The 21524-nt window shown below is 45.0% G+C and overlaps 1 protein-coding gene across 4 annotated transcripts; it reads left to right on the plus strand.

The window, feature by feature from the left end:
• Positions 1 to 486: 486 nt before the first annotated feature.
• LOC125551604 (OBERON-like protein) lies at positions 487 to 21036 on the plus strand. Of its 4 annotated transcripts, none has more exons than XM_087518119.1 (3): positions 487 to 2872; positions 3918 to 5049; positions 20247 to 21036. In XM_087518119.1, the coding sequence occupies exons 2-3, from the start codon at positions 3930 to 3932 to the stop codon at positions 20888 to 20890; spliced, it is 1764 nt and encodes a 587-aa protein (XP_087374245.1). In that variant the 5' UTR covers positions 487 to 2872; positions 3918 to 3929; the 3' UTR covers positions 20891 to 21036. The 4 variants fall into 4 exon arrangements, with proteins under 4 accessions (XP_087374245.1, XP_087374246.1, XP_087374244.1 ...); XM_087518120.1 differs by having other exon boundaries at positions 487 to 654; positions 3898 to 5049; XM_087518118.1 differs by having other exon boundaries at positions 487 to 654; positions 20247 to 21035.
• Positions 21037 to 21524: the final 488 nt, after the last annotated feature.

Genomic DNA, 21524 nt, shown 5'->3' on the forward strand with positions numbered 1-21524 from the left:
ATTACCGGTGATGAACAGAGGTGTGGCATGGCTGAAAATGTGCAGAGGAGCTGTGGAGGGGCAAGCATGTGATGACGAGCAGCCACAGACTGGCAGAGATCAAGTCAAGCTAGCTTCGTGTTCGTGAGCTTAACTTCCACAGTACATGTTCCAAGTTGCATCCATCACAAGGAAACTAGGATTTTTAAGGGTAAGAGGAAACTAGCTTCACATACTCTACTTCAAGTTGCATCAGGTGCTTCAGACGGACAGGAATCAGCAAGTCAAGCTTGTTGCTAACAGAAAATAGCAGGCTTGTGTGAAGTGGGCCACGTGGACAAATTAACTCTTAAAACCACTCTACAAAGTCGTTAGGGGGTAATTTATCTGGTTCTGGAAACTCGAGGGGGTTAAATACCTGGTTTTAAAATTCAGGGGGTAATGTGACCAATTTGTGAAAACTCACGGGGTTATCTGGACTTCTTTCCTTTTGGTTGGACTCCCACCATTTCGTCCTTTTTTCCTACTGAAAACGGAATAGGGAAAATCTTTCTTCTTTTGCTTCCCGAGCTCCTCCTCGTCAACGTCGTCGGCAGAGCCGGAGCCTTACCTGGCACCAGAGATTCGTTACTCGGGCCGTCTCCCCCTCCGTGTAGATCACTCCGTCGCGCCAAGGTGAGCTCTCTGAACCCAGGTTTGCCCCGTGGAGCGCTGAGGTTTCTGGGATCTAGTTTGGCTCGTGCTTCCCGTCCGGTGGGAGTGGAATTTACCCCGGGATGGTTTGGTGGCGGGTCTGGGTGTGGAGGATGGGTTCCGGCGTCTAGGCATCTGGGTTGCTCCTTCCCCCTCCTTTTATTTTGTCGATTTTGTCTCATTTGCGTGGAGGAGACGATTTGTTAGTCGAACAGAGGTTTCGGCAGATGAAATACGGGAATTTGTTGCTAAAGTTTGGGTCTGAAACTTGAATTGAGGACATTAGGGGAGAAAATTGTGATATTGATATGTGCATAGACGTTTTGGTTATTCAAACCTTAAGATTACTAGAGCAATTTTGGAAATATACTCAGAAATTCATCTTGTAATATGAGTTTGTGGCCTTGTATATAAAAATGGAGGGAGTATAAAGAAATTCGCGCTGATTGATTTTGGGAGCTTGGACGAGAATATATGTGGATGCTCTGTGTAGAGATGGCGTTTGTGTATTAAGATCACTGTAGAAATTCTGGAATATGTATACAGAAAGTTGTACCCCTTGTTTCTTTCTTAAGTTGGGGATTTTTTTTGAAAAGGAGGATAACCCATGGCCTGTGCATCAAACGATGCACACAACCATCTTTATTATATTATTCAACATAGCCTTACAAAGTACATACACTAGTCAACCCAAAGCCACCATCCTGGCGCACAGAGTCGCCCTACCTACGAGCTTGATGATGTGTCCTGACCCCGTGCCATACCGAGTATCCCGGTGGCCTCACCAAGCCGCCCGCCGGCTAGCCAGGATCACCAACCGGTCTAGCAAATCCTGAGTGCACACCGCATGTGCACGCTCAGCAATCTGCCCCCGCCATCTTCTGCCGTCTCATCTTTAGGAGTAATCCATGCATAGACCTTGCCACGCCCTTCTGCTGTCGACTCCACCACGACGCCGCACCGTGCTGCCCTCCTGCGTGTTCCTATCAACACACTTCCAGCACCGATACCCTAGTGCACCACGCCGCCGAGACCCACTGCCGGCAATGCTGAAGATGAGACACCACTCCGCCTCTTGTCCCCTCCAGCCAGCACCTGTTCCAAAACCATTTAAGTTGGGAAGATGTTGTTTGGTGATTAAGGTGTTTTTTGATCATCAGGATTACTGGGTTGATTTTGGAAATAAAAGAAGAAAATTGTTCTACTTGTTTTTGAGCACTGATAATTTGCTTGGTGACATACGATAGGTTTTGCTGTTCTTTTGGTATGTGAACTGATGCTTGAAATGAAAGTCTTAAGCAAGTGGCTGATGACGGTCATTTTCACGTGCAGATTTGGCTAGGTTTTTGTTTCTTAGTAACTTAAGATAACTTGAGCAGTTTTGGAAATATAAGCAGATAGTCGTACCGCTTGTTTCTGAATTGGGGAGCTTAGCGGATAAGTTATGTGTCTGCTCTGTCTAGACTAGTAAGCGTGCATGTGCAACGCACATATATGCATTGATATGTCAGGGCGACGACCCCAGAAACGATACTGGTTGAGTGTGCAAGGCGCATTGGAGCAGTGGACGTGCAGCTAGTATGCACGTGCCTCATGACTTCGACCCGCAGCTAGTATGCACATGCAATGCACTCTTAATAGAATTTAAAATTGGAATACACATATCTTATAGTTCCAATTCACATGTAGTTACTTGTGTTGCAACCCTACATGTGCAACAATTTGGAGAGATCAAAATGCTGATGGGATCTACTTGATTGCACCCATGAGGGCACCTTGTGTGCCAGACTTCACAAAACGCAAACGGTTTCAAGAATCGAGTGGATGGATCACTCAAGGTTGCAGCATCTGAAATAAAATGTGGGATAAGAAAATTCAATCAGGCCGCATAAGATATACAAAAACAAACATCTATCAGTTTTGTACAGATCGATGATCTATCTAAGTGGTTCATCATGTTTCTAATAGAATTTCAGATTCATCCAAAGGAGGCAGCACTGTGAGCTGTTGAGGCAGCAGATAAATTATATTGCTAGGGGCAGTATGGATAGCAGTGCAAGCAGACTTTGCACAACTGGAATCATACATGTCATATCCCATGTGTTCACCAGGCCTCCAGGAAGAACAGGCTCTCCTCCATGAGCGCGAACCCTGATTGGGTGGGTCTCGAAACCACATATCAGCAAGAATTAAAGAGCAGGTCAGTCTGAACAAAAAAATTAGTTGTTGGGTTAATTACGTGGGGGCGGGGACCACCAGTAGCTGGCACTTATAGGGACATGCCGAGCGTCATACGCACAATCACGCAACGGCCGAGACTGGCAGCGTCCGACGCCACTGGGCTGGCCCGCGCCACTGTCGAGACTTGGTTGGCCTGCCTGAAGCCCTAAACCGAGCTCGGATTGGCCGCACCCATGGCAGTTCACCGTGGTTGTGGATGCAGCTTGCCAGAACCCGAGGGAGGAGATATGCGGGTGGACGGCAAGGCAAGACCGGGCTACGGTCGCGCTGTGGCGGCGGATCGGGTGGAGCATGGGGCGGCGGTGGAGCAGCAGTGAGAGGGGCAGCAGGACGGATTATGGCCAAAGGGATAGGGGAGCGCGGCGGCGCCCTAACCCTAACTTCCACCGCTAACGATGGTTCGTGTGCGATGGGTTGCGTTTTTCTTCCTTGGATTTGGATTGGGGTAACGCGGGGCGCAGGACGTTTCGTTGGGAGAGTTTTCGTCCGCCCGGGTAAATTGCTAAACGCAGTTTTCGCGGAACGTTAGTATAGTTTTAACGGTTAGATCAAATTAAGTGACCCTCATCGTAAGGTTGTAATTAGTCTGTGTTGCTTTGTGTATGTTAGGCTGGGTGCACTTAGTGATGAATATGTTTGCTTGTTTAATAGTAGTAGAGATATGTTGTTTGGTGACTAAGATTACTGGAGTACTAGAAATAAATGAAGATAATTGTCCCACTTGTTTTTGACCTGGGAATTTAAGGGATAAATTTTGTGGCTGCTCTGTGGAAATGTTATTCGATGAGTAAGATCATGGGTGCAATTCTGGAAATAAATGTGCAAACTCTTTAATGATTTGCTTCATAACACAAGATAGGTTCTTGTAATATATTGGTATACAAAGTGATGCTTAAAGTGCCAAGTGTTAACCTGGTGATTGATGTCAGTTATTATTACCTACATGCTTTGCTCGGTTTTGATTTTGGATGGGAACCTCATCAGGCGCAAATTTCCATCCACAGCTTCCACAGGGGATGCCCCCCCCATGGCACAACGGGGGCACCCCAAACCTGCAGACCTCCCTCTCTCTGGCCTCGTCAGACCAAGTTGGTTCGCTAGATATGCAGGAGCGTGCGTCAAATTCTGACCCGGGTCATGACTCTGCCACTGAGAGTGCTAGTTCAAGGGAGACCTGGCCTATAGAACCAAACAAAAGCAGTGGTGGTGGTGCTGCGACCACTATTAGAATAGTGGACAAAGATAAGGAGCTAGCCACCAAAGGTGTTGCTGAATGGCAAGTCATTCGTAGGATCCCAAGTACCGGTAGAGTGACTCTCCGGGAGGTTGCTCGGGAAAGGGTTGATCTAGTTGCTGAGAAAATGAAGGTTATGCCAGATGAGGCGTTGGATGAAATCAAGAGTGAACTTCGGTCAATTCTTGAAGGAACTGGGGGTTCTCATCATGTTGAGGAGTTCCTGTACCTGCAGAAGCTTGTCCAGAATAGGGTGGATTTTACACCAACTACACTTTTGATGGCACACCATGTTCAGCTGGAGATTCTTGTTGCCATCAAGACTGGAATCCAGGAATTTTTGCATCCAAGTGTTAACCTACCCGTGAGTCATCTTGCTGAGGTTTACTTGTACAAGAGGTGCCGGAACATCACCTGTAAGAGTGCTCTCCCTGCCGAAGAGTGTAGGTGCAATATATGTAGCAACAGGAATGGCTTTTGCAACCTCTGCATGTGTGTGATCTGCAATAAGTTTGATTTTGAAGTCAATACATGCCGCTGGATTGGGTGTGATGTCTTCTCTCACTGGACTCACACTGATTGTGCAATCCGTGATGAGCAGATAGGGTCCGGACAGAAAATTAATAACGGAATTGCCCATCCAGAGATGCTTTTTCGGTGCCAAGCTTGCCAAAGGACATCTGAGCTGTTGGGATGGGTTAGGGATGTATTCCAACAATGTGCTCCTGGCTGGGACAGGGATGCGTTGTTACGAGAACTTGAGTATGTTTGTAAGATTTTCCGTCTAAGTGAGGACTCAAAAGGGAGGAACTTGTTCAGGAGATGTGATGATCTGATTGAAAGACTAAGAAGTGGTACTGCTCAATCCATGAGTCCTAGAGCACTGCTGCAGGCACTCCAAGGTAAATGCACTTCGTTAACTAAACCATGCTTTTACGTGTTCCAGTTTTGTTCGCTCATTTTATCATGCTGAGTTAAGTCATGCTTCTCTTGCTATTTGGTTTCATCTTTGACTATGCTATACTTCTTGCTTTCTAGCTGGATAGTTAAAACTATTGTTTGAATATATTTTCTGAATTCATATTTTTTCTCATATAAAACATAACTCTTTTTTTAGCATTTCTGGTTGGGCTTGGGATCTTCTGCTGTAACTCTGTACACTGCAAGCCTACAGGCATTCTCTGACAATACCATAAATGACAGTTATACGAATTCGGTAGATCAGTATGCATTCTAAAACAGTTAGACGAATTCAGTAGATCAATAGGCATTCTCTGAACAATTCCAGAATGCTTCTGCACTAAAACAATAGTACCGTCCTCCACAAAATTGTAATCCCTCTGTAAATTAATATAAGGGCGTTTAGATCACTAAAATAGTGATCTAAACGCTCTTATATTAGTTTACGGAGGGAGTAGTAAAACCATTTTCTTATAACTATCGAAATAGTGAAAGCTGAGGTATCCCACCATCATGAACTCTCCAGGCATATCAGCAGTATTAAGTGTATTCTAATGCACCTAGTACTTTTTCCCTGTTATTTAACATGTTAGATAATAACGAGAATAAACGAGACAAAGAGACACGGATTTTTACGTGGAAACCCTTGCGGGAGAAAACCACGGACGCACGAAGACGCAATCACTATGAGGAGGAGTATTACAAGCACGAGACGACAGACCGTCTGAGGTGCGACTATATGGGGTATATATGAGGGGCAACACATAGGAGTCCTTGTAGGACAAGTAAACGAGTTGTACTCGTATGCGTCGGTACCAACGCAAAAGGCCCACACCGTATGTACTACGTCTAGTCCAATACGGTACTAGAATTTGGATCACAATTTAACAATCTCCACCTTGAGCCAAATTCCCTTCAGTAGTCGAAGAAAGTGAATAACTTCATCCAAATCAGCTTAAACACCTTGTGCGTCAAAGTTCATAGGACTAGTGAGAAATACCAACTAAGCCTGAGCAAAGCTCAAACTTATTGGTCGGAACTGGCTTTGCCATCATATCAGCACGATTATCATGAGTACTTATCTTGCATACCTTCAAATCACCTTCAGCAACAACATCTCGAATATAGTGATATCTGACATCAATGTGCTTTGTTCTCTCATGATACATTGGATTCTTTGTAAGATATATAGCACTTTGACTGTCACTAAATACGGTAGGGCAAGATGAGTCTCCACAAAGCTCAGTGTACAAACCTCTCAACCAGATAGCTTCTTTGCATGCCTCAGAAATAGCCATATACTCGGCATCAGTAGTGGAACAAGCCACAATAGACTGCAAAGTTGCTCTCCAACTCACAGCACAACCACCAATGGTGAAAACATAGCCTGTGAGTGATCTTCTCTTATCCAAATCACCAGCAAAATCAGAATCAACAAAACCAACAAGTCCATCTCTAGTTTTCCCAAACTGTAAATAGGCATTAGAAATACCTCGCAGGTATCTGAAAATCCACTGAACTGCTCTCCAATGCTCTTTTCCAGGATTAGGCATGTATCTACTGACAACACTCAATGCATATGATAAATCAGGACGAGAACAAACCATGGCATACATGAGTGAACCAACTGCACTCGAATAGGGAACTCTAGACATGTACTCAATATCTGCATCTGACTTAGGACATAAAGCTGATGATAATTTGAAGTGTGCAGCTAACGGAGTACTTACTGGCTTCGCATTATGCATATTAAAACGACGAAGAACTTTATCAATATATCCTTTCTGACTTAGATATACTTTTCTAGATGGTCTATCTCTGGATATTTCCATGCCAAGTATTTTCTTTGCTGCACCCAAATCCTTCATCTCAAATTCATTACTCAATTGCTTCTTTAGTTCATCAATATCTGACATACTCTTTGCAGCAATTAGCATATCATCAACATAAAGGAGCAAATAAATAGTTGAACCTTTGACAGTTTTCAAATAAACACAACTATCATAATTAGACCTTTTGAAACCTTGAGAGAGCATAAAGGTGTCAAATCTCTTGTACCACTGTCTAGGGGATTGCTTCAATCCATAAACAGATTTTCTTAACTTGCAGACAAGCTTTTCTTTTCCAGAAATAACAAAACCTTCAGGTTGTTCCATATAAATATCCTCTTCTAATTCTCCATGTAAGAATGCAGTTTTAACATCCAATTGTTCAAGCTCAAGATCATGCATGGCAACAATACTGAGTAAAGTGCGAATAGAGCTATGCTTCACAACAGGAGAAAAGACTTCATTATAGTCAATACCTGGAATCTGACTGTAACCTTTAGCAACTAACCTTGCTTTATATCTTGTCTCATCATTAGGAGAAACACCTTCTTTCCTCTTGAAAACCCACTTGCAACGAATAGGTTTTTTCTCTCTAGGCAATTTTACTCAATCCCAAGTGCCATTCTTTTCAAGTGATTCCATCTCATCATGCATATCGGTCATCCACTTATTACTATCACTAGAAATAATAGCCTCGGAATATGAAGAAGGTTCGGCGTTACCTTCAATTTCTTCTGCAACAGATAAAGCAAAAGAAACAATATTGCACTCTTCAATTAACCTGACAGGTTTGTTAGTACCCCGCCTAACTCTGTCACGAGCAAGATTCCAACTGGGTGGAACAATAGGCTGATTTGGAGTGGGAGTGACATTTTCATCATTAACGACGGGTTCATCATGTGCATCAACAATTTCATTACTAGATGTATCACCTGAGTCAATAACATGCTCCACCTGAACAGTAGGCTGCTGAATAGGAGGCTGCTGTTCACTCTCAACAGGAACATTAGTAGATGAAACATCATGTAACATAGCAGATTCATTAAAGATAACATTTCTGCTAATAACAACCTTCTGGGTTTTAGGATTCCATAATTTAAAACCTTTAACACCAGACTTATAACCAAGAAAGATGCACTTAATAGCCCTAGGCTCCAACTTTCCATTATCAACATGAGCATAAGTAGTGCAACCAAAAACTCCCAACTGTGAATAATCAGCAGGTGAACCAGACCATACCTCAATTGGAGTTTTCTTATTAAGAGCAATAGATGGTGAACGGTTAATGAGATAACAAGCAGTGGAAGCGGCCTCAGCCCAAAAACGCCTATGCAAACCTGCATTGGACAACATGCAACGGGCTCTGGAAATAATGGTCCTGTTCATACGCTCAGCAACACCATTTTGTTGAGGAGTATAAGGAATGGTGTAATGTCTGACAATGCCTTCAGATTTGCAATAATTCTTAAATTGCTTAGAACAGAATTCCATACCATTATCAGTGCGAAGTATCTTTATCTTCTTTTCAGTTTGTCTCTCAATCATAATCTTCCACTCCTTAAAAGATGAGAATGCTTCATATTTATGCTTCAAGAAATAAGGCCAAACTTTTCTCGAATAATCGTCAATAATAGTCAGCATGTAACTTGCACCACCTAGTGACTTCTTGCGAGATGGTCCCCATAAATCAGAATGCACATAATCAAGAAACCTTCAGTTGTATGAGTCGAAGTGTTGAACTTCACCCTCTTGTGTTTGCCGAAGATACAATGCTCACAAAATTTCAATTTACCAGGTTCATATCCAATAAGAAGACCTCTCTTATTTAACTCTGCTAAACCAAGTTCACTCGTATGTCCAAGATGCATATGCCAAAGGTTAGCAGCATCACAATCAGAATTCTTTGAAACAACTGGAGTAGCGTTACCTGAAACTGTAGAACCTCGAAGGTAATAAAGACCATTGGTCGAACTTAAATCACCTTTCATCACAATAAGGGAACCTTTGGTGACTTTCAAAACACTATCTCCACCTGAATATTTGTACCCCTTTGCATCAAGGGCACTCATAGAAATAAGATTTCTCTTCATCTTCGGAATATACCGAACATCTGTCAAAGTTCTGATTATGGCATCAAACATCTTGATTTGAATAGAACCTATGCCTTCAATCTTGCATGGTGAATTATCAAAACCCAAAACGGAACCAGCAGAAGTAGTGGAATCAAAAGTATTAAACCAATCTCTATGTGGACACATATGAAAAGTACATGCAGTATCAAGTACCCACTCATCATTGGTCTCGGCACATCCAGCAATAACGACAAGAGCATCATCGGAACTACCATCACGAGCAACGTTTGCAGAATTTTCACTATGTTTGTTACCTTTCCTCTTTTCTTTGTTCTGCAACTTGAAACACTCTGAGATGTCATGCCCGTCTCTCTTGCAATACCTGCAATACTTCTTGTCTCTGGATTGCGACCGGCCCCTATAGCCGTTCTTACTTTTGCCTCTGTTTCCATTATGTGAGTTCTTCTCCTTTGTCCCGCCACGAACAGATAATCCCTCGGCTTGGGATGAACTCGAACCATCATGAGGCACCATTAATTTCATCTTCTCCTTAGAGTTCAAAGCTTCATAAACTTCATTAAGTATGAGAGTATCACGACTGTATAATATGGTGTCTCTAAAATTGGTATAAGAACTTGGCAGTGAACAAAGTAACATTAAAGCAGTATCTTCCTCTTCATACTTAACCTCCATTGCAGCTAGATCAGATATGATCTCTTTAAATTCTGAAATATGATTCAAAACATTACCTCCCTTGGGTAACCTGTGCAGGAATAATTTTTGCTTCAGATGCATCTTGCTGGTGAGATCTTTAGTCATGCAAATCCCTTCCAGCTTTAACCATAGAGCTGCGGCAGTTTTCTCACTCAAAACTTCCTGCAAAATATTATTATGCAAATGGAGTTGAATTTTTGACAAAGCCTTACGATCAATTCTTTTCTCCTCATCAGTCCAGTCCTCAATTCGGTTCTTCCCAAAATTATCCAGTGCTTCATCATAGTCGGTCTGTGCCAACAACGCCTGCATCTTAACTTGCCATAGGGTAAACCTTGTGTCACGGTCCAGTGGTGGAAGATCGTACTTCATGGAAGCCATGAGCAGATAAATCTGTGTACACCAAGTAGTACAAGCCGGTAGAAAAATCCTTGATAGAATTAATTTGCGGAGCAAAGAACAAAAAAGATAGCACCTGGTAGCTCTTCGTGTGGATGTAACAATCAGATAAGAAAATAAATCTGATCAACTAGTACTCAATAGTACTAGCCTTCACGTGAGTGGATGGATATCTCCATGGTACTATACTAGTTGATTCCCTCGGGACTTGAAGCGGCCAGCGGCAGCAACTCGGCGAATGGCTGTAGCCACACGCCAATCTAAAACAGCTGCAGGAACGGATTGGACCGCAGCGGAAACTCTCGGCGACTTGGTTTTTTATAGCGGCCGGTAGAGGAACCTATTGGAAATATGCCCTAGAGGCAATAATAAAAGCATTATTATTATATTTCCTTATTCATGATAATTGTCTTTATTCATGCTATAATTGTGTTATCCGGAAATCGTAATACATGTGTGAATAATAGACACCAACATGTCCCTAGTAAGCCTCTAGGTAACTAGCTCGTTGATCAACAGATAGTCATGGTTTCCTGACTATGGACATTGGATGTCATTGATAACGAGATCACATCATTAGGAGAATGATGTGATGGAAAAGACCCAATCCTAAACATAGCACAAGATCGTATAGTTCGTTTGCTAGAGTTTTCCAATGTCAAGTATCTTTTCCTTAGACCATGAGATCGTGTAACTCCCGGATACCGTAGGAGTGCTTTGGGTGTACCAAACGTCACAACGTAACTGGGTGACTAGAAAGGTATACTACGGGTATCTCCGAAAGTGTCTGTTGGGTTGACACGGATCAAGACTGGGATTTGTCACTCCGTGTGACGGAGAGGTATCACTGGGCCCACTCGGTAATGCATCATCATAATGAGGAAAAGTGACCAAGTGTCTGGTCACGGGATCATGCATTACGGTACGAGTAAAGTGACTTGCCGGTAACGAGATTGAATGAGGTATTGGGATACCGACGATCGAATCTCGGGCAAGTAACATACCGATTGACAAAGGGAATTGTATATGGGGTTTCTTGAATCCTCGACATCGTGGTTCATCCGATGAGATCATCGAGGAGCATGTGGGAGCCAACATGGGTATCCAGATCCTGCTGTTGGTTATTGACCGGAGAGTCGTCTCGGTCATGTCTACATGTCTCCCGAACCCGTAGGGTCTACACACTTAAGGTTCGGTGACGCTAGGGTTGTAGGGATATGTATATGCAGTAACCCGAATGTTGTTCGGAGTCCCGGATGAGATCCCGGACGTCACGAGGAGTTCCGGAATGGTCCGGAGGTAAAGAATTATATATAGGAAGTGCTATTTCGGCCATCAGGACAAGTTTCGGGGTCACCGGTATTGTACCGGGACCACCGGAAGGGTCCCGGGGGTCCACCGGGTGGGGCCACGTGCCCCGGGGGGCCACATGGGCTGTAGGGGGTGCGCCTTGGCCTATATGGGCCAAGGGCACCAGTCCCAAGAGGCCCATGCGCCTAGGGTTCAAGGAAGGGAAGAGTCCCAAAGGGGGAAGGCACCTCCTAGGTGCCTTGGGGAGGAGGGATTCCTCCCTTGGCCACACCCCCCTAGGAGATTGGATCTCCTAGGGCCGGCTCCCCCCCCTTGGACTCCCTATATATAGTGGGGCAAGGAGGGCCTCTCATAACACATCTTTGGTGCCTCCCTCTCCCTCTCCAACACATCCTCCTCCTCCATAGTGCTTGGCGAAGCCCTGCCGGAGTACTGCAGCTCCATCAACACCACACCATCGTGCTGCTGCTGGAGCCATCTTCCTCAACCTCTCCTTCCCCTTGCTGGATCAAGAAGAAGGAGACGTTACGCTGAACGTACGTGTGTTGAACGCGGAGGTGCCGTCCGTTCGGCGCTAGGATCTCCGGTGATTTGGATCACGTCGAGTACGCCTTCCTCATCCCCGTTCTTTGAACGCTTCCGCGCGTGATCTACAAAGGTATGTAGATGCAATCCAATCACTCATTGCTAGATGAACTCCTAGATGGATCTTGGTGAAACCGTAGGAAAATTTTTGTTTTCTGCAACGTTCCCCAACAGTGGCATCATGAGCTAGGTCTATGCGTAGTTCTCTTGCACGAGTAGAACACAATTTGTTGTGGGCGTTGATGTTGTCAACTTTCTTGCCGCTACTACTCTTATCTTGCTTCAACGGTATTGTGGGATGAAGCGGCCCGGACCAACCTTACACGTACGCTTACGTGAGACCGGTTCCACCGACTAACATGCACAAGTTGCATAAGGTGGCTGGCGGGTGTCTGTCTCTCCACTTTAGTTGGAGCAGATTCGATGAAAAGGGACCTTATGAAGGGTAAATAGAAGTTGACAAATCACGTTGTGGCTTTCACGTAGGTAAGAAAACGTTCTTGCTAGAACCCTACTTCAGCCACGTAAAACTTGCAACAACAATTAGAGGACGTCTAACTTGTTTTTGCGGCAAGTGCTTTGTGATATGTTATGGCCAAAGTTGTGATGAATGATGAATGATCTATATGTGATGTATGAGATGTTCATGCTATTGTAATAGGAATCACGACTTGCATGTCGATGAGTATGACAACCGACAGGAGCCATAGGAGTTGTCTTTATTTTTTGTATGACCTACGTGTCATTGAGAAACGCCATGTAAATTACTTTACTTTATTGCTAAACGCATTAGCCGTAGTAGTAGAAGTAATAGTTGGCGAGCAACTTCATGGAGACACGATGATGGAGATCATGATGATGTAGATCATGGTGTCATGCCGGTGACAAGATGATCATGGAGCCCCACGATGGAGATCAAAGGAGCTATGTGATATTGGCCATATCATGTCACTATTATTGTTTGATTGCATGTGATGTTTATCATGTTTCTGCATCTTGTTTACTTAGAACGACGGTAGTGAATAAGATGATCCCTCATAATAATTTCAAGAAAGTGTTCCCCCTAACTGTGCACCGTTGCGACAGTTTGTTGTTTCGAAGCACCACGTGATGATGGGGTGTTAGATTCTAACATTCACATACAACGGGTGTAAGACAGATTTACACATGCAAACACTTAGGTTGACTTGACGAGCCTAGCATGTACAGACATGGCCTCGGAACACAAAAGACCGAAAGGTCGAGCATGAGTCGTATAGAAGATACGATCAACATGAAGATGTTCACCGACGTTGGCTAGTCCGTCTCACGTGATGATCGGACACAACCTAGTTAACTCGGATCATGTTATACTTAGATTACAGGAGGGATGTTTATCTAAGTGGGAGTTCATTGAATAATTTGATTAGATGAACTTAATTATCATGAACTTAGTCTAAAATTTTACAATATGTCTTGTAGATCAAATGGCCAACGTAGTCCTCAACTTCAACGCGTTCCTAGAGAAAACCAAGCTGAAAGACGATGGCAGCAACTACACGGACTGGGTCCGGAACCTGAGGATCATCCTCATAGCTGCCAAGAAAGATTATGTCCTACAAGCACTGCTAGGTGACACACCTGTTCTCCCTGCAGAACAAGACGTTCTGAACGCTTGGCAGGCACGTACCGATGACTACTCCCTCGTTCAGTGCGGCATGCTTTACAGCTTAGAGCCGGGGCTCCAAAAACGTTTTGAGAGACACGGAGCATATGAGATGTTCGAAGAGCTGAAAATGGTTTTCCAAGCTCATGCCCAGGTCGAGAGATATCAAGTCTCCGACAAGTTCTTCAGCTGTAAGATGGTGGAAAACAGTTCTGTCAATGAGCACATACTCACTATGTCTGGGTTGCATAACCGCTTGACTCAGCTGGGAGTTAATCTCCCGGATGACGCGGTCATTGACAGAATCCTTCAGTCGCTTCCACCGAGCTACAAGAGGTTTGTGATGAACTTCAATATGCAGGGGATGGAAAAGACCATTCCTGAAGTATTTGCAATGCTGAAATCAGCAGAGGTAGAAGTCAAAAAAGGAACATCAAGTGTTGATGGTGAATAAAACCACTAAGTTCAAGAAAGGCAAGGTTAAGAAAACCTTCAAGAAGGACGGCAAGGGAGTTTCCGCGCCCGGCAAGCAAGCTGCCGGGAAGAAGCCAAAGAATGGACCCAAGCCTGAGACTGAGTGCTTTTATTGCAAGGAAAGTGGTCACTGGAAGCGGAACTGCCCCAAATACTTAGCGGACAAGAAGGCCGGCAAAACGAAACGTATATGTGATATACATGTAATTGATGTGTACCTTACCAGTACTCGTAGTAGCTCCTGGGTATTTGATACCGGTGCAGTTGCTCACATTTGTAACTCAAAACAGGAGCTGCGGAATAAGCGGAGACTGGTGAAGGACGAGGTGACGATGCGCGTCGGGAATGGTTCCAAGGTCAATGTGATCGCCGTCGGCACGCTACCTCTACATTTACCTTGGGGATTAGTTTTAAACCTTAATAATTGTTATTTAGTGCCAGCTTTGAGCATGAACATTGTATCAGGATCTCGTTTAATTCGAGATGGCTACTCATTTAAATCCGAGAATAATGGTTGTTCTATTTATATGAGAGATATGTTTTATGGTCATGCTCCGATGGTGAATGGTTTATTCTTAATGAATCTCGAGCGTAATGCTACACATGTTCATAGTGTGAGTACCAAAAGATGTAAGATTGATAATGATAGTCCCACATACTTGTGGCACTGCCGCCTTGGTCACATAGGTGTCAAACGCATGAAGAAGCTCCATGCTGATGGACTTTTAGAGTCTCTTGATTACGAATCATTTGACACGTGCGAACCATGCCTCATGGGTAAAATGACCAAGACTCCGTTCTCAGGAACAATGGAGCGAGCAACCAACTTATTGGAAATCATACATACTGATGTGTGCGGTCCAATGAGTGTTGAGGCTCACTGTGGCTATCGTTATGTTCTCACCCTCACTGATGACTTGAGTAGATATGGGTATGTCTACTTAATGAAACACAAGTCTGAGACCTTTGAAAAGTTCAAGGAATTTCAGAGTGAGGTTGAGAATCAACGTGACAGGAAAATCAAGTTCCTGCGATCAGATCGTGGAGGAGAATACTTGAGTCATGAGTTTGGCACACACTTAAGAAAATGTGGAATAGTTTCACAGCTCACGCCGCCTGGAACACCTCAGCGTAATGGTGTGTCCGAACATCGTAATCGCACTCTATTAGATATGGTGCGATCTATGATGTCTCTTGCCGATTTACCGCTATCTTTTTGGGGGTATGCTTTAGAGACTGCCGCATTCACTTTAAATAGGGCTCCGTCGAAATCCGTTGAGACGACACCGTATGAATTATGGTTTGGGAAGAAACCTAAGCTGTCGTTTCTGAAAGTTTGGGGATGCGATGCTTATGTCAAGAAACTTCAACCTGAAAAGCTCGAACCCAAGTCGAAAAATGCTTCTTCATAGGATACCCTAAAGAAACTATTGGGTATACCTTCTACCTCAGATCCGAAGGCAAGATCTTTGTTGCCAAGAATGGATCCTTTCTAGAGAAGGAGTTTCTCTCGAAAGAAGTAAGTGGGAGGAAAGTAGAACTTGATGAAGTATTACCTCTTGAACCGGAAAATGGCGCAACTCAAGAAAATGTTCCTAAGGTGCCTGCACCGACTAGAGAGGAAGTTAATGATGATGATCAAGATACTTCTGATCAAGCTCCTACTGAAATTCGAAGGTCCACAAGGACACGTTCCGCACCAGAGTGGTACGGCAACCCTGTCTTGGAAATCATGTTGTTAGACAACAGTGAACCTTCGAACTATGAAGAAGCGATGGCGGGCCCGGATTCCAACAAATGGCTAGAAGCCATGAAATCCGAGATAGGATCCATGTATGAAAACGAAGTATGGACTTTGACTGACTTGCCCGTTGAGCGACGAGCCATAGAAAATAAATGGATCTTTAAGAAGAAGACAGACGCGGATGGTAATGTGACCATCTATAAAGCTCGGCTTGTCGCTAAGGGTTATCGACAAGTTCAAGGGGTTGACTACTATGAGACTTTCTCACCGGTAGCGAAGCTGAAGTCCGTCCGAATCATGTTAGCGATTGCCGCATTCTATGATTATGAAATATGGCAAATGGACGTCAAAACGGCATTCCTTAATGGTTTCCTTAAGGAAGAATTGTATATGATGCAGCCGGAAGGTTTTGTCGATCCTAAGAATGCTGACAAGGTGTGCAAGCTCCAACGCTCGATTTATGGGCTGGTGCAAGCATCTCGGAGTGGGAACATTCGCTTTGATGAGATGATCAAAGCGTTTGGGTTTACGCAGACTTATGGAGAAGCCTGTGTTTACAAGAAAGTGAGTGGGAGCTCTGTAGCATTTCTCATATTATATGTAGATGACATACTTTTGATGGGAAATGATATAGAACTCTTGGACAGCATTAAGGCCTACTTGAACAAGAGTTTTTCAATGAATGACCTTGGAGAAGCTGCATATATATTAGGCATCAAGATCTATAGAGATAGATCAAGACGCCTCATAGGTCTTTCACAAAGCACATACCTTGACAAGATATTGAAGAAGTTCAATATGGATCAGTCTAAGAAGGGGTTCTTGCCTGTATTGCAAGGTGTGAAATTGAGCTCAGCTCAATGTCCGACCACGGCAGAAGATATAGAGGAGATGAGTGTCATCCCCTATGCCTCAGCCATAGGTTCTATTATGTATGCCATGTTGTGTACCAGACCTGATGTAAACCTTGCCGTAAGTTTGGTAGGAAGGTACCAAAGTAATCCTGGCAAGGAACACTGGACAGCGGTCAAGAATATACTGAAGTACCTGAAAAGGACTAAGGAAATGTTTCTCGTCTATGGAGGTGACAAAGAGCTCGTCGTAAAGGGTTACGTCGACTCTAGCTTCGACACAGATCTGGATGACTCAAAGTCACAAACCGGATACGTGTATATTTTGAATGGTGGGGCAGTAAGCTGGTGAAGTTGCAAGCAGAGCGTCGTGGCGGGATCTACATGTGAAGCGGAGTACATGGCAGCCTTGGAGGCAGCACATGAAGCAATTTGGGTGAAGGAGTTCATCACCGACGTAGGAGTCATACCCAATGCGTCGGGGTCAATCAAACTCTTCTGTGACAACACTAGAGCTATTGCACTTGCCAAGGAGCCCAGGTTTCACAAGAAGACCAGGCACATCAAACGTCGCTTCAACTCCATTCGTGAAAATGTTCAAGATGGAGACATAGATATTTGTAAAGTACATACGGACCTGAATGTAGCAGATCCGTTGACTAAACCTCTCCCTAGAGCAAAACATGATCAACACCAGAATTCCATGGGTGTTCGATTCATCACAATGTAACTAGATTATTGACTCTAGTGCAAGTGGGAGACTGTTGGAAATATGCCCTAGAGGCAATAATAAAAGCATTATTATTATATTTCCTTATTCATGATAATTGTCTTTATTCATGCTATAATTGTGTTATCCGGAAATCGTAATACATGTGTGAATAATAGACACCAACATGTCCCTAGTAAGCCTCTAGGTAACTAGCTCGTTGATCAACAGATAGTCATGGTTTCTTGACTATGGACATTGGATGTCATTGATAACGAGATCACATCATTAGGAGAATGATGTGATGGACAAGACCCAATCCTAAACATAGCACAAGATCGTATAGTTCATTTGCTAGAGTTTTCCAATGCCAAGTATCTTTTCCTTAGACCATGAGATCGTGTAACTCCCGGATACCGTAGGAGTGCTTTGGGTGTACCAAACGTCACAACGTAACTGGGTGACTATAAAGGTATACTACGGCTATCTCCGAAAGTGTCTGTTGGGTTGACACGGATCAAGACTGGGATTTGTCACTCCGTGTGACGGAGAGGTATCATTGGGCCCACTCGGTAATGCATCATCATAATGAGCTCAAAGTGACCAAGTTTCTGGTCACGGGATCATGCATTACGGTACGAGTAAAGTGACTTGCCAGTAACGATATTGAATGAGGTATTGGGATACCGACGATCGAATCTCGGGCAAGTAACATACCGATTGACAAAGGGAATTGTATACGGGGTTGCTTGAATCCTCGACATCGTGGTTCATCCGATGAGATCATCGAGGAGCATGTGGGAGCCAACATGGGTATCCAGATCCCGCTGTTGGTTATTGACCGGAGAGTCGTCTCGGTCATGTCTACATGTATCCCGAACCCGTAGGGTCTACACACTTAAGGTTCGGTGACACTAGGGTTGTAGGGATATGTATATGCAGTAACCCGAATGTTGTTCGGAGTCCCGGATGAGATCCCGGACGTCACGAGGAGTTCCGGAATGGTCCGGAGGTAAAGAATTATATATAGGAAGTGCTATTTCGGCCATCGGGACAAGTTTCGGGGTCACCGGTATTGTACCGGGACCACCGGAAGGGTCCCGGGGGTCCACCGGGTGGGGCCACGTGCCCCGGGGGGCCACATGGGCTGTAGGGGGTGCGCCTTGGCCTATATGGGCCAAGGGCACCAGTCCCAAGAGGCCCATGCGCCTAGGGTTCAAGGAAGGGAAGAGTCCCAAAGGGGGAAGGCACCTCCTAGGTGCCTTGGGGAGGAGGGATTCCTCCCTTGGCCACACCCCCCTAGGAGATTGGATCTCCTAGGGCCGGCGCCCCCCCCCCCTTGGACTCCCTTGGACTACCTATATATAGTGGGGGAAGGAGGGCCTCTCATAAAACATCTTTGGTGCCTCCCTCTCCCTCTCCAACAGATCCTCCTCCTCCATAGTGCTTGGCGAAGCCCTGCCGGAGTACTGCAGCTCCATCAACACCACGCCGTCGTGCTGCTGCTGGAGCCATCTTCCTCAACCTCTCCTTCCCCTTGCTGGATCAAGAAGAAGGAGACGTTACGCTGACCGTACGTGTGTTGAACGCGGAGGTGCCGTCCGTTCGGCGCCAGGATCTCCGGTGATTTGGATCATGTCGAGTACGCCTTCCTCATCCCCGTTCTTTGAACGCTTCCGCGCGTGATCTACAAAGGTATGTAGATGCAATCCAATCACTCGTTGCTAGATGAACTCCTAGATGGATCTTGGTGAAATCGTAGGAAATTTTTTGTTTTCTGCAACGTTCCCCAACAGAACCCTCGGTGGACTGCTTGATTAGTAATCGGATCAGCAGCAAAAAACATTTCCGTCTCGGCGACTTGCGGCTGCAGCAGCTCGTACAGGAAATAGTCTCCGATCCGAAAAGATTGTAGGACGGCGGCGGCACGCATAGCCGAACCCTAATCTCTCGTCTCAAATCTCGTATCTGTAACTTGGCTCTGTATACCACTTGTTAGATAATAACGAGAATAAACGAGACAAAGAGACATGGATTTTTACGTGGAAACCCTTCCGGGAGAAAACCACGGACGCACGAAGACGCAATCACTATGAGGAGGAGTATTACAAGCACGAGACGACAGGCCGTCTGAGGTGCGACTACATGGGGTATATATGAAGGGCGAAACATAGGAGTTCTTGTAGGACAAGTAAACGAGTCGTACTCGTATGCGTCGGTACCAACGCAAAAGGCCCACACCGTATGTACTACGTCTAGTCTAATACGGTACTAGAATTTGGATCACAATTTAACATAACGGGGCAAGAAGTACTACTGGTTGGGTGATGGTGCCTCTGCCATTCAACTCAGATCTACTCGTTTGTTATCTACGACAGTAATATTGTTTATGAATCTAAGATGAACATGCTTTATCTACAGTTGGTGCATTCATTACCGTTCCCAAGTAGAAGATATTTGAGTGCTCTGTCATGCAGCTGAATTGGTTATCTTCTGTGGTTCTTTTTCTAGCATATTGTTTTGTTAGTCAGATTATCTACAGGTTTGGTGTCAGTTTTTCTGTTAATGTGTAACTGTGATTTTATAATCTTTTGATCATATACTGATCAATGGGTAAAGGCCCTCCATATTATAGTCTTGCAGTGTACCTAAGAGCCCAAAAGGTGAGTGTGTTTATTACTAGATTTTGTTCCAGTATTTTTGGTGTGATCAGCTTTGTGGGTTTATTTATGTTTGCGTTCCATCGGTTTGTATCTGCCTAAGCTGTAATTCAGACCTTTTGTATTAACTATTACTTATTTGGCAGAGCTTGAGATGGATTTTCCAAAGATGTCCGAAAATGAAGAATTGGGGCGCCTGATCACTCCGCACGAGGCCTGCAATCAAATTGCTGAGGTTGTCCAAGAGGCTGTCAGAAAGATGGAGACCGTGGCTGAAGAGAAGATGCAGATGTTCAAGAAGGCTCGCCTCGCGGTGGATTCCTGCGAGCGTGAGCTGGACGAGAAGACACGGGAGGCACGGGAGCTCAAGGCAGAGCAGCTGCGTAAGAAGCAGCAGGTGGAGGAGCTGGAGAGCATGATCCGGCTAAAGAGTGCTGAGGCCGAGATGTTCCAGCTGAAGGCCAACGAGGCCCGGCAGGAGGCAGAGCAGCTCCAGAGCATTGCGCTGGCCAAGTCGGAGAAGGCGGAGCAGGACTATGCGAGCATGTACCTCAGGCGCCTCCTGGAGGAGGCCGAGGCAGAGAAGCAGTACATCTTTGAGAAGATCAAGCTGCAGGAGAACCCGAGGCCGCTGGCAACGGTGCCTCCCCAGGCGAGCAGTAGTGCCGCCACCGCGGCCCCCACCCCTGGCGACCCATCACAGATGATGATGCTGTCCAAGATCCAGGAACTGCTGAAGAACGTCCGCAGCATGCCGTCTGGCAAGTCGGACGGGCGGCAGTTGAAATAGCCGGTGATGCGTGTTTCATGGGTGATAGTTTCTGCCATGTAAATTGAAATATGTGTCTCATGATGTTTCTTTATTAGTTGCTGCATAGTTATACTGAATGTTGAAATAGCCGGTGATGCGTGTTTCATGGATGATAGTTTCTGCCATGTAAATTGAAATATGTGTCTCATGATGTTTCTTTATTAGTTGCTGCATAGTTATACTGAATTGCATTGTCGTATATTACCAAAAAAGGCTTTCGCCCCGTTTTATATATAAAGCATCAAACCACAAGCATTCAATACAAACACACGCTACGCCACCGCAACACAAGCACACACCCAGGACAAAATACATAGGCATTGAGCGCAGCAACACCACTCCTAGCACTACCGCTCCGAAGAGATGAAGCTACATATGACAAACCATGCGCTTCAAAGTGGCGCCTTCAGGAAGGGTACGACGCCGGGGCGCCGCCACCGCCCGATCCAAGAATCAGAGTTCCCCCCGGAGCCGCATGACGGGCAATGAGAGCCGCGACGACGCCTTCAAGAAGGGAATGATCTTCGCCGCCGCCGGTCCGTCCGAAGATAGAGCAGGTTTTCACCTCAGCCAACATTCACCGCCACCAAACGCCACACCCCGACAACCATGC

Source organism: Triticum urartu, chromosome 4A (genome assembly GCF_056163025.1).
Source record: "Triticum urartu cultivar PI428250 chromosome 4A, HENAU_Tu73, whole genome shotgun sequence".
Classification (NCBI taxonomy): domain Eukaryota; kingdom Viridiplantae; phylum Streptophyta; class Magnoliopsida; order Poales; family Poaceae; genus Triticum; species Triticum urartu.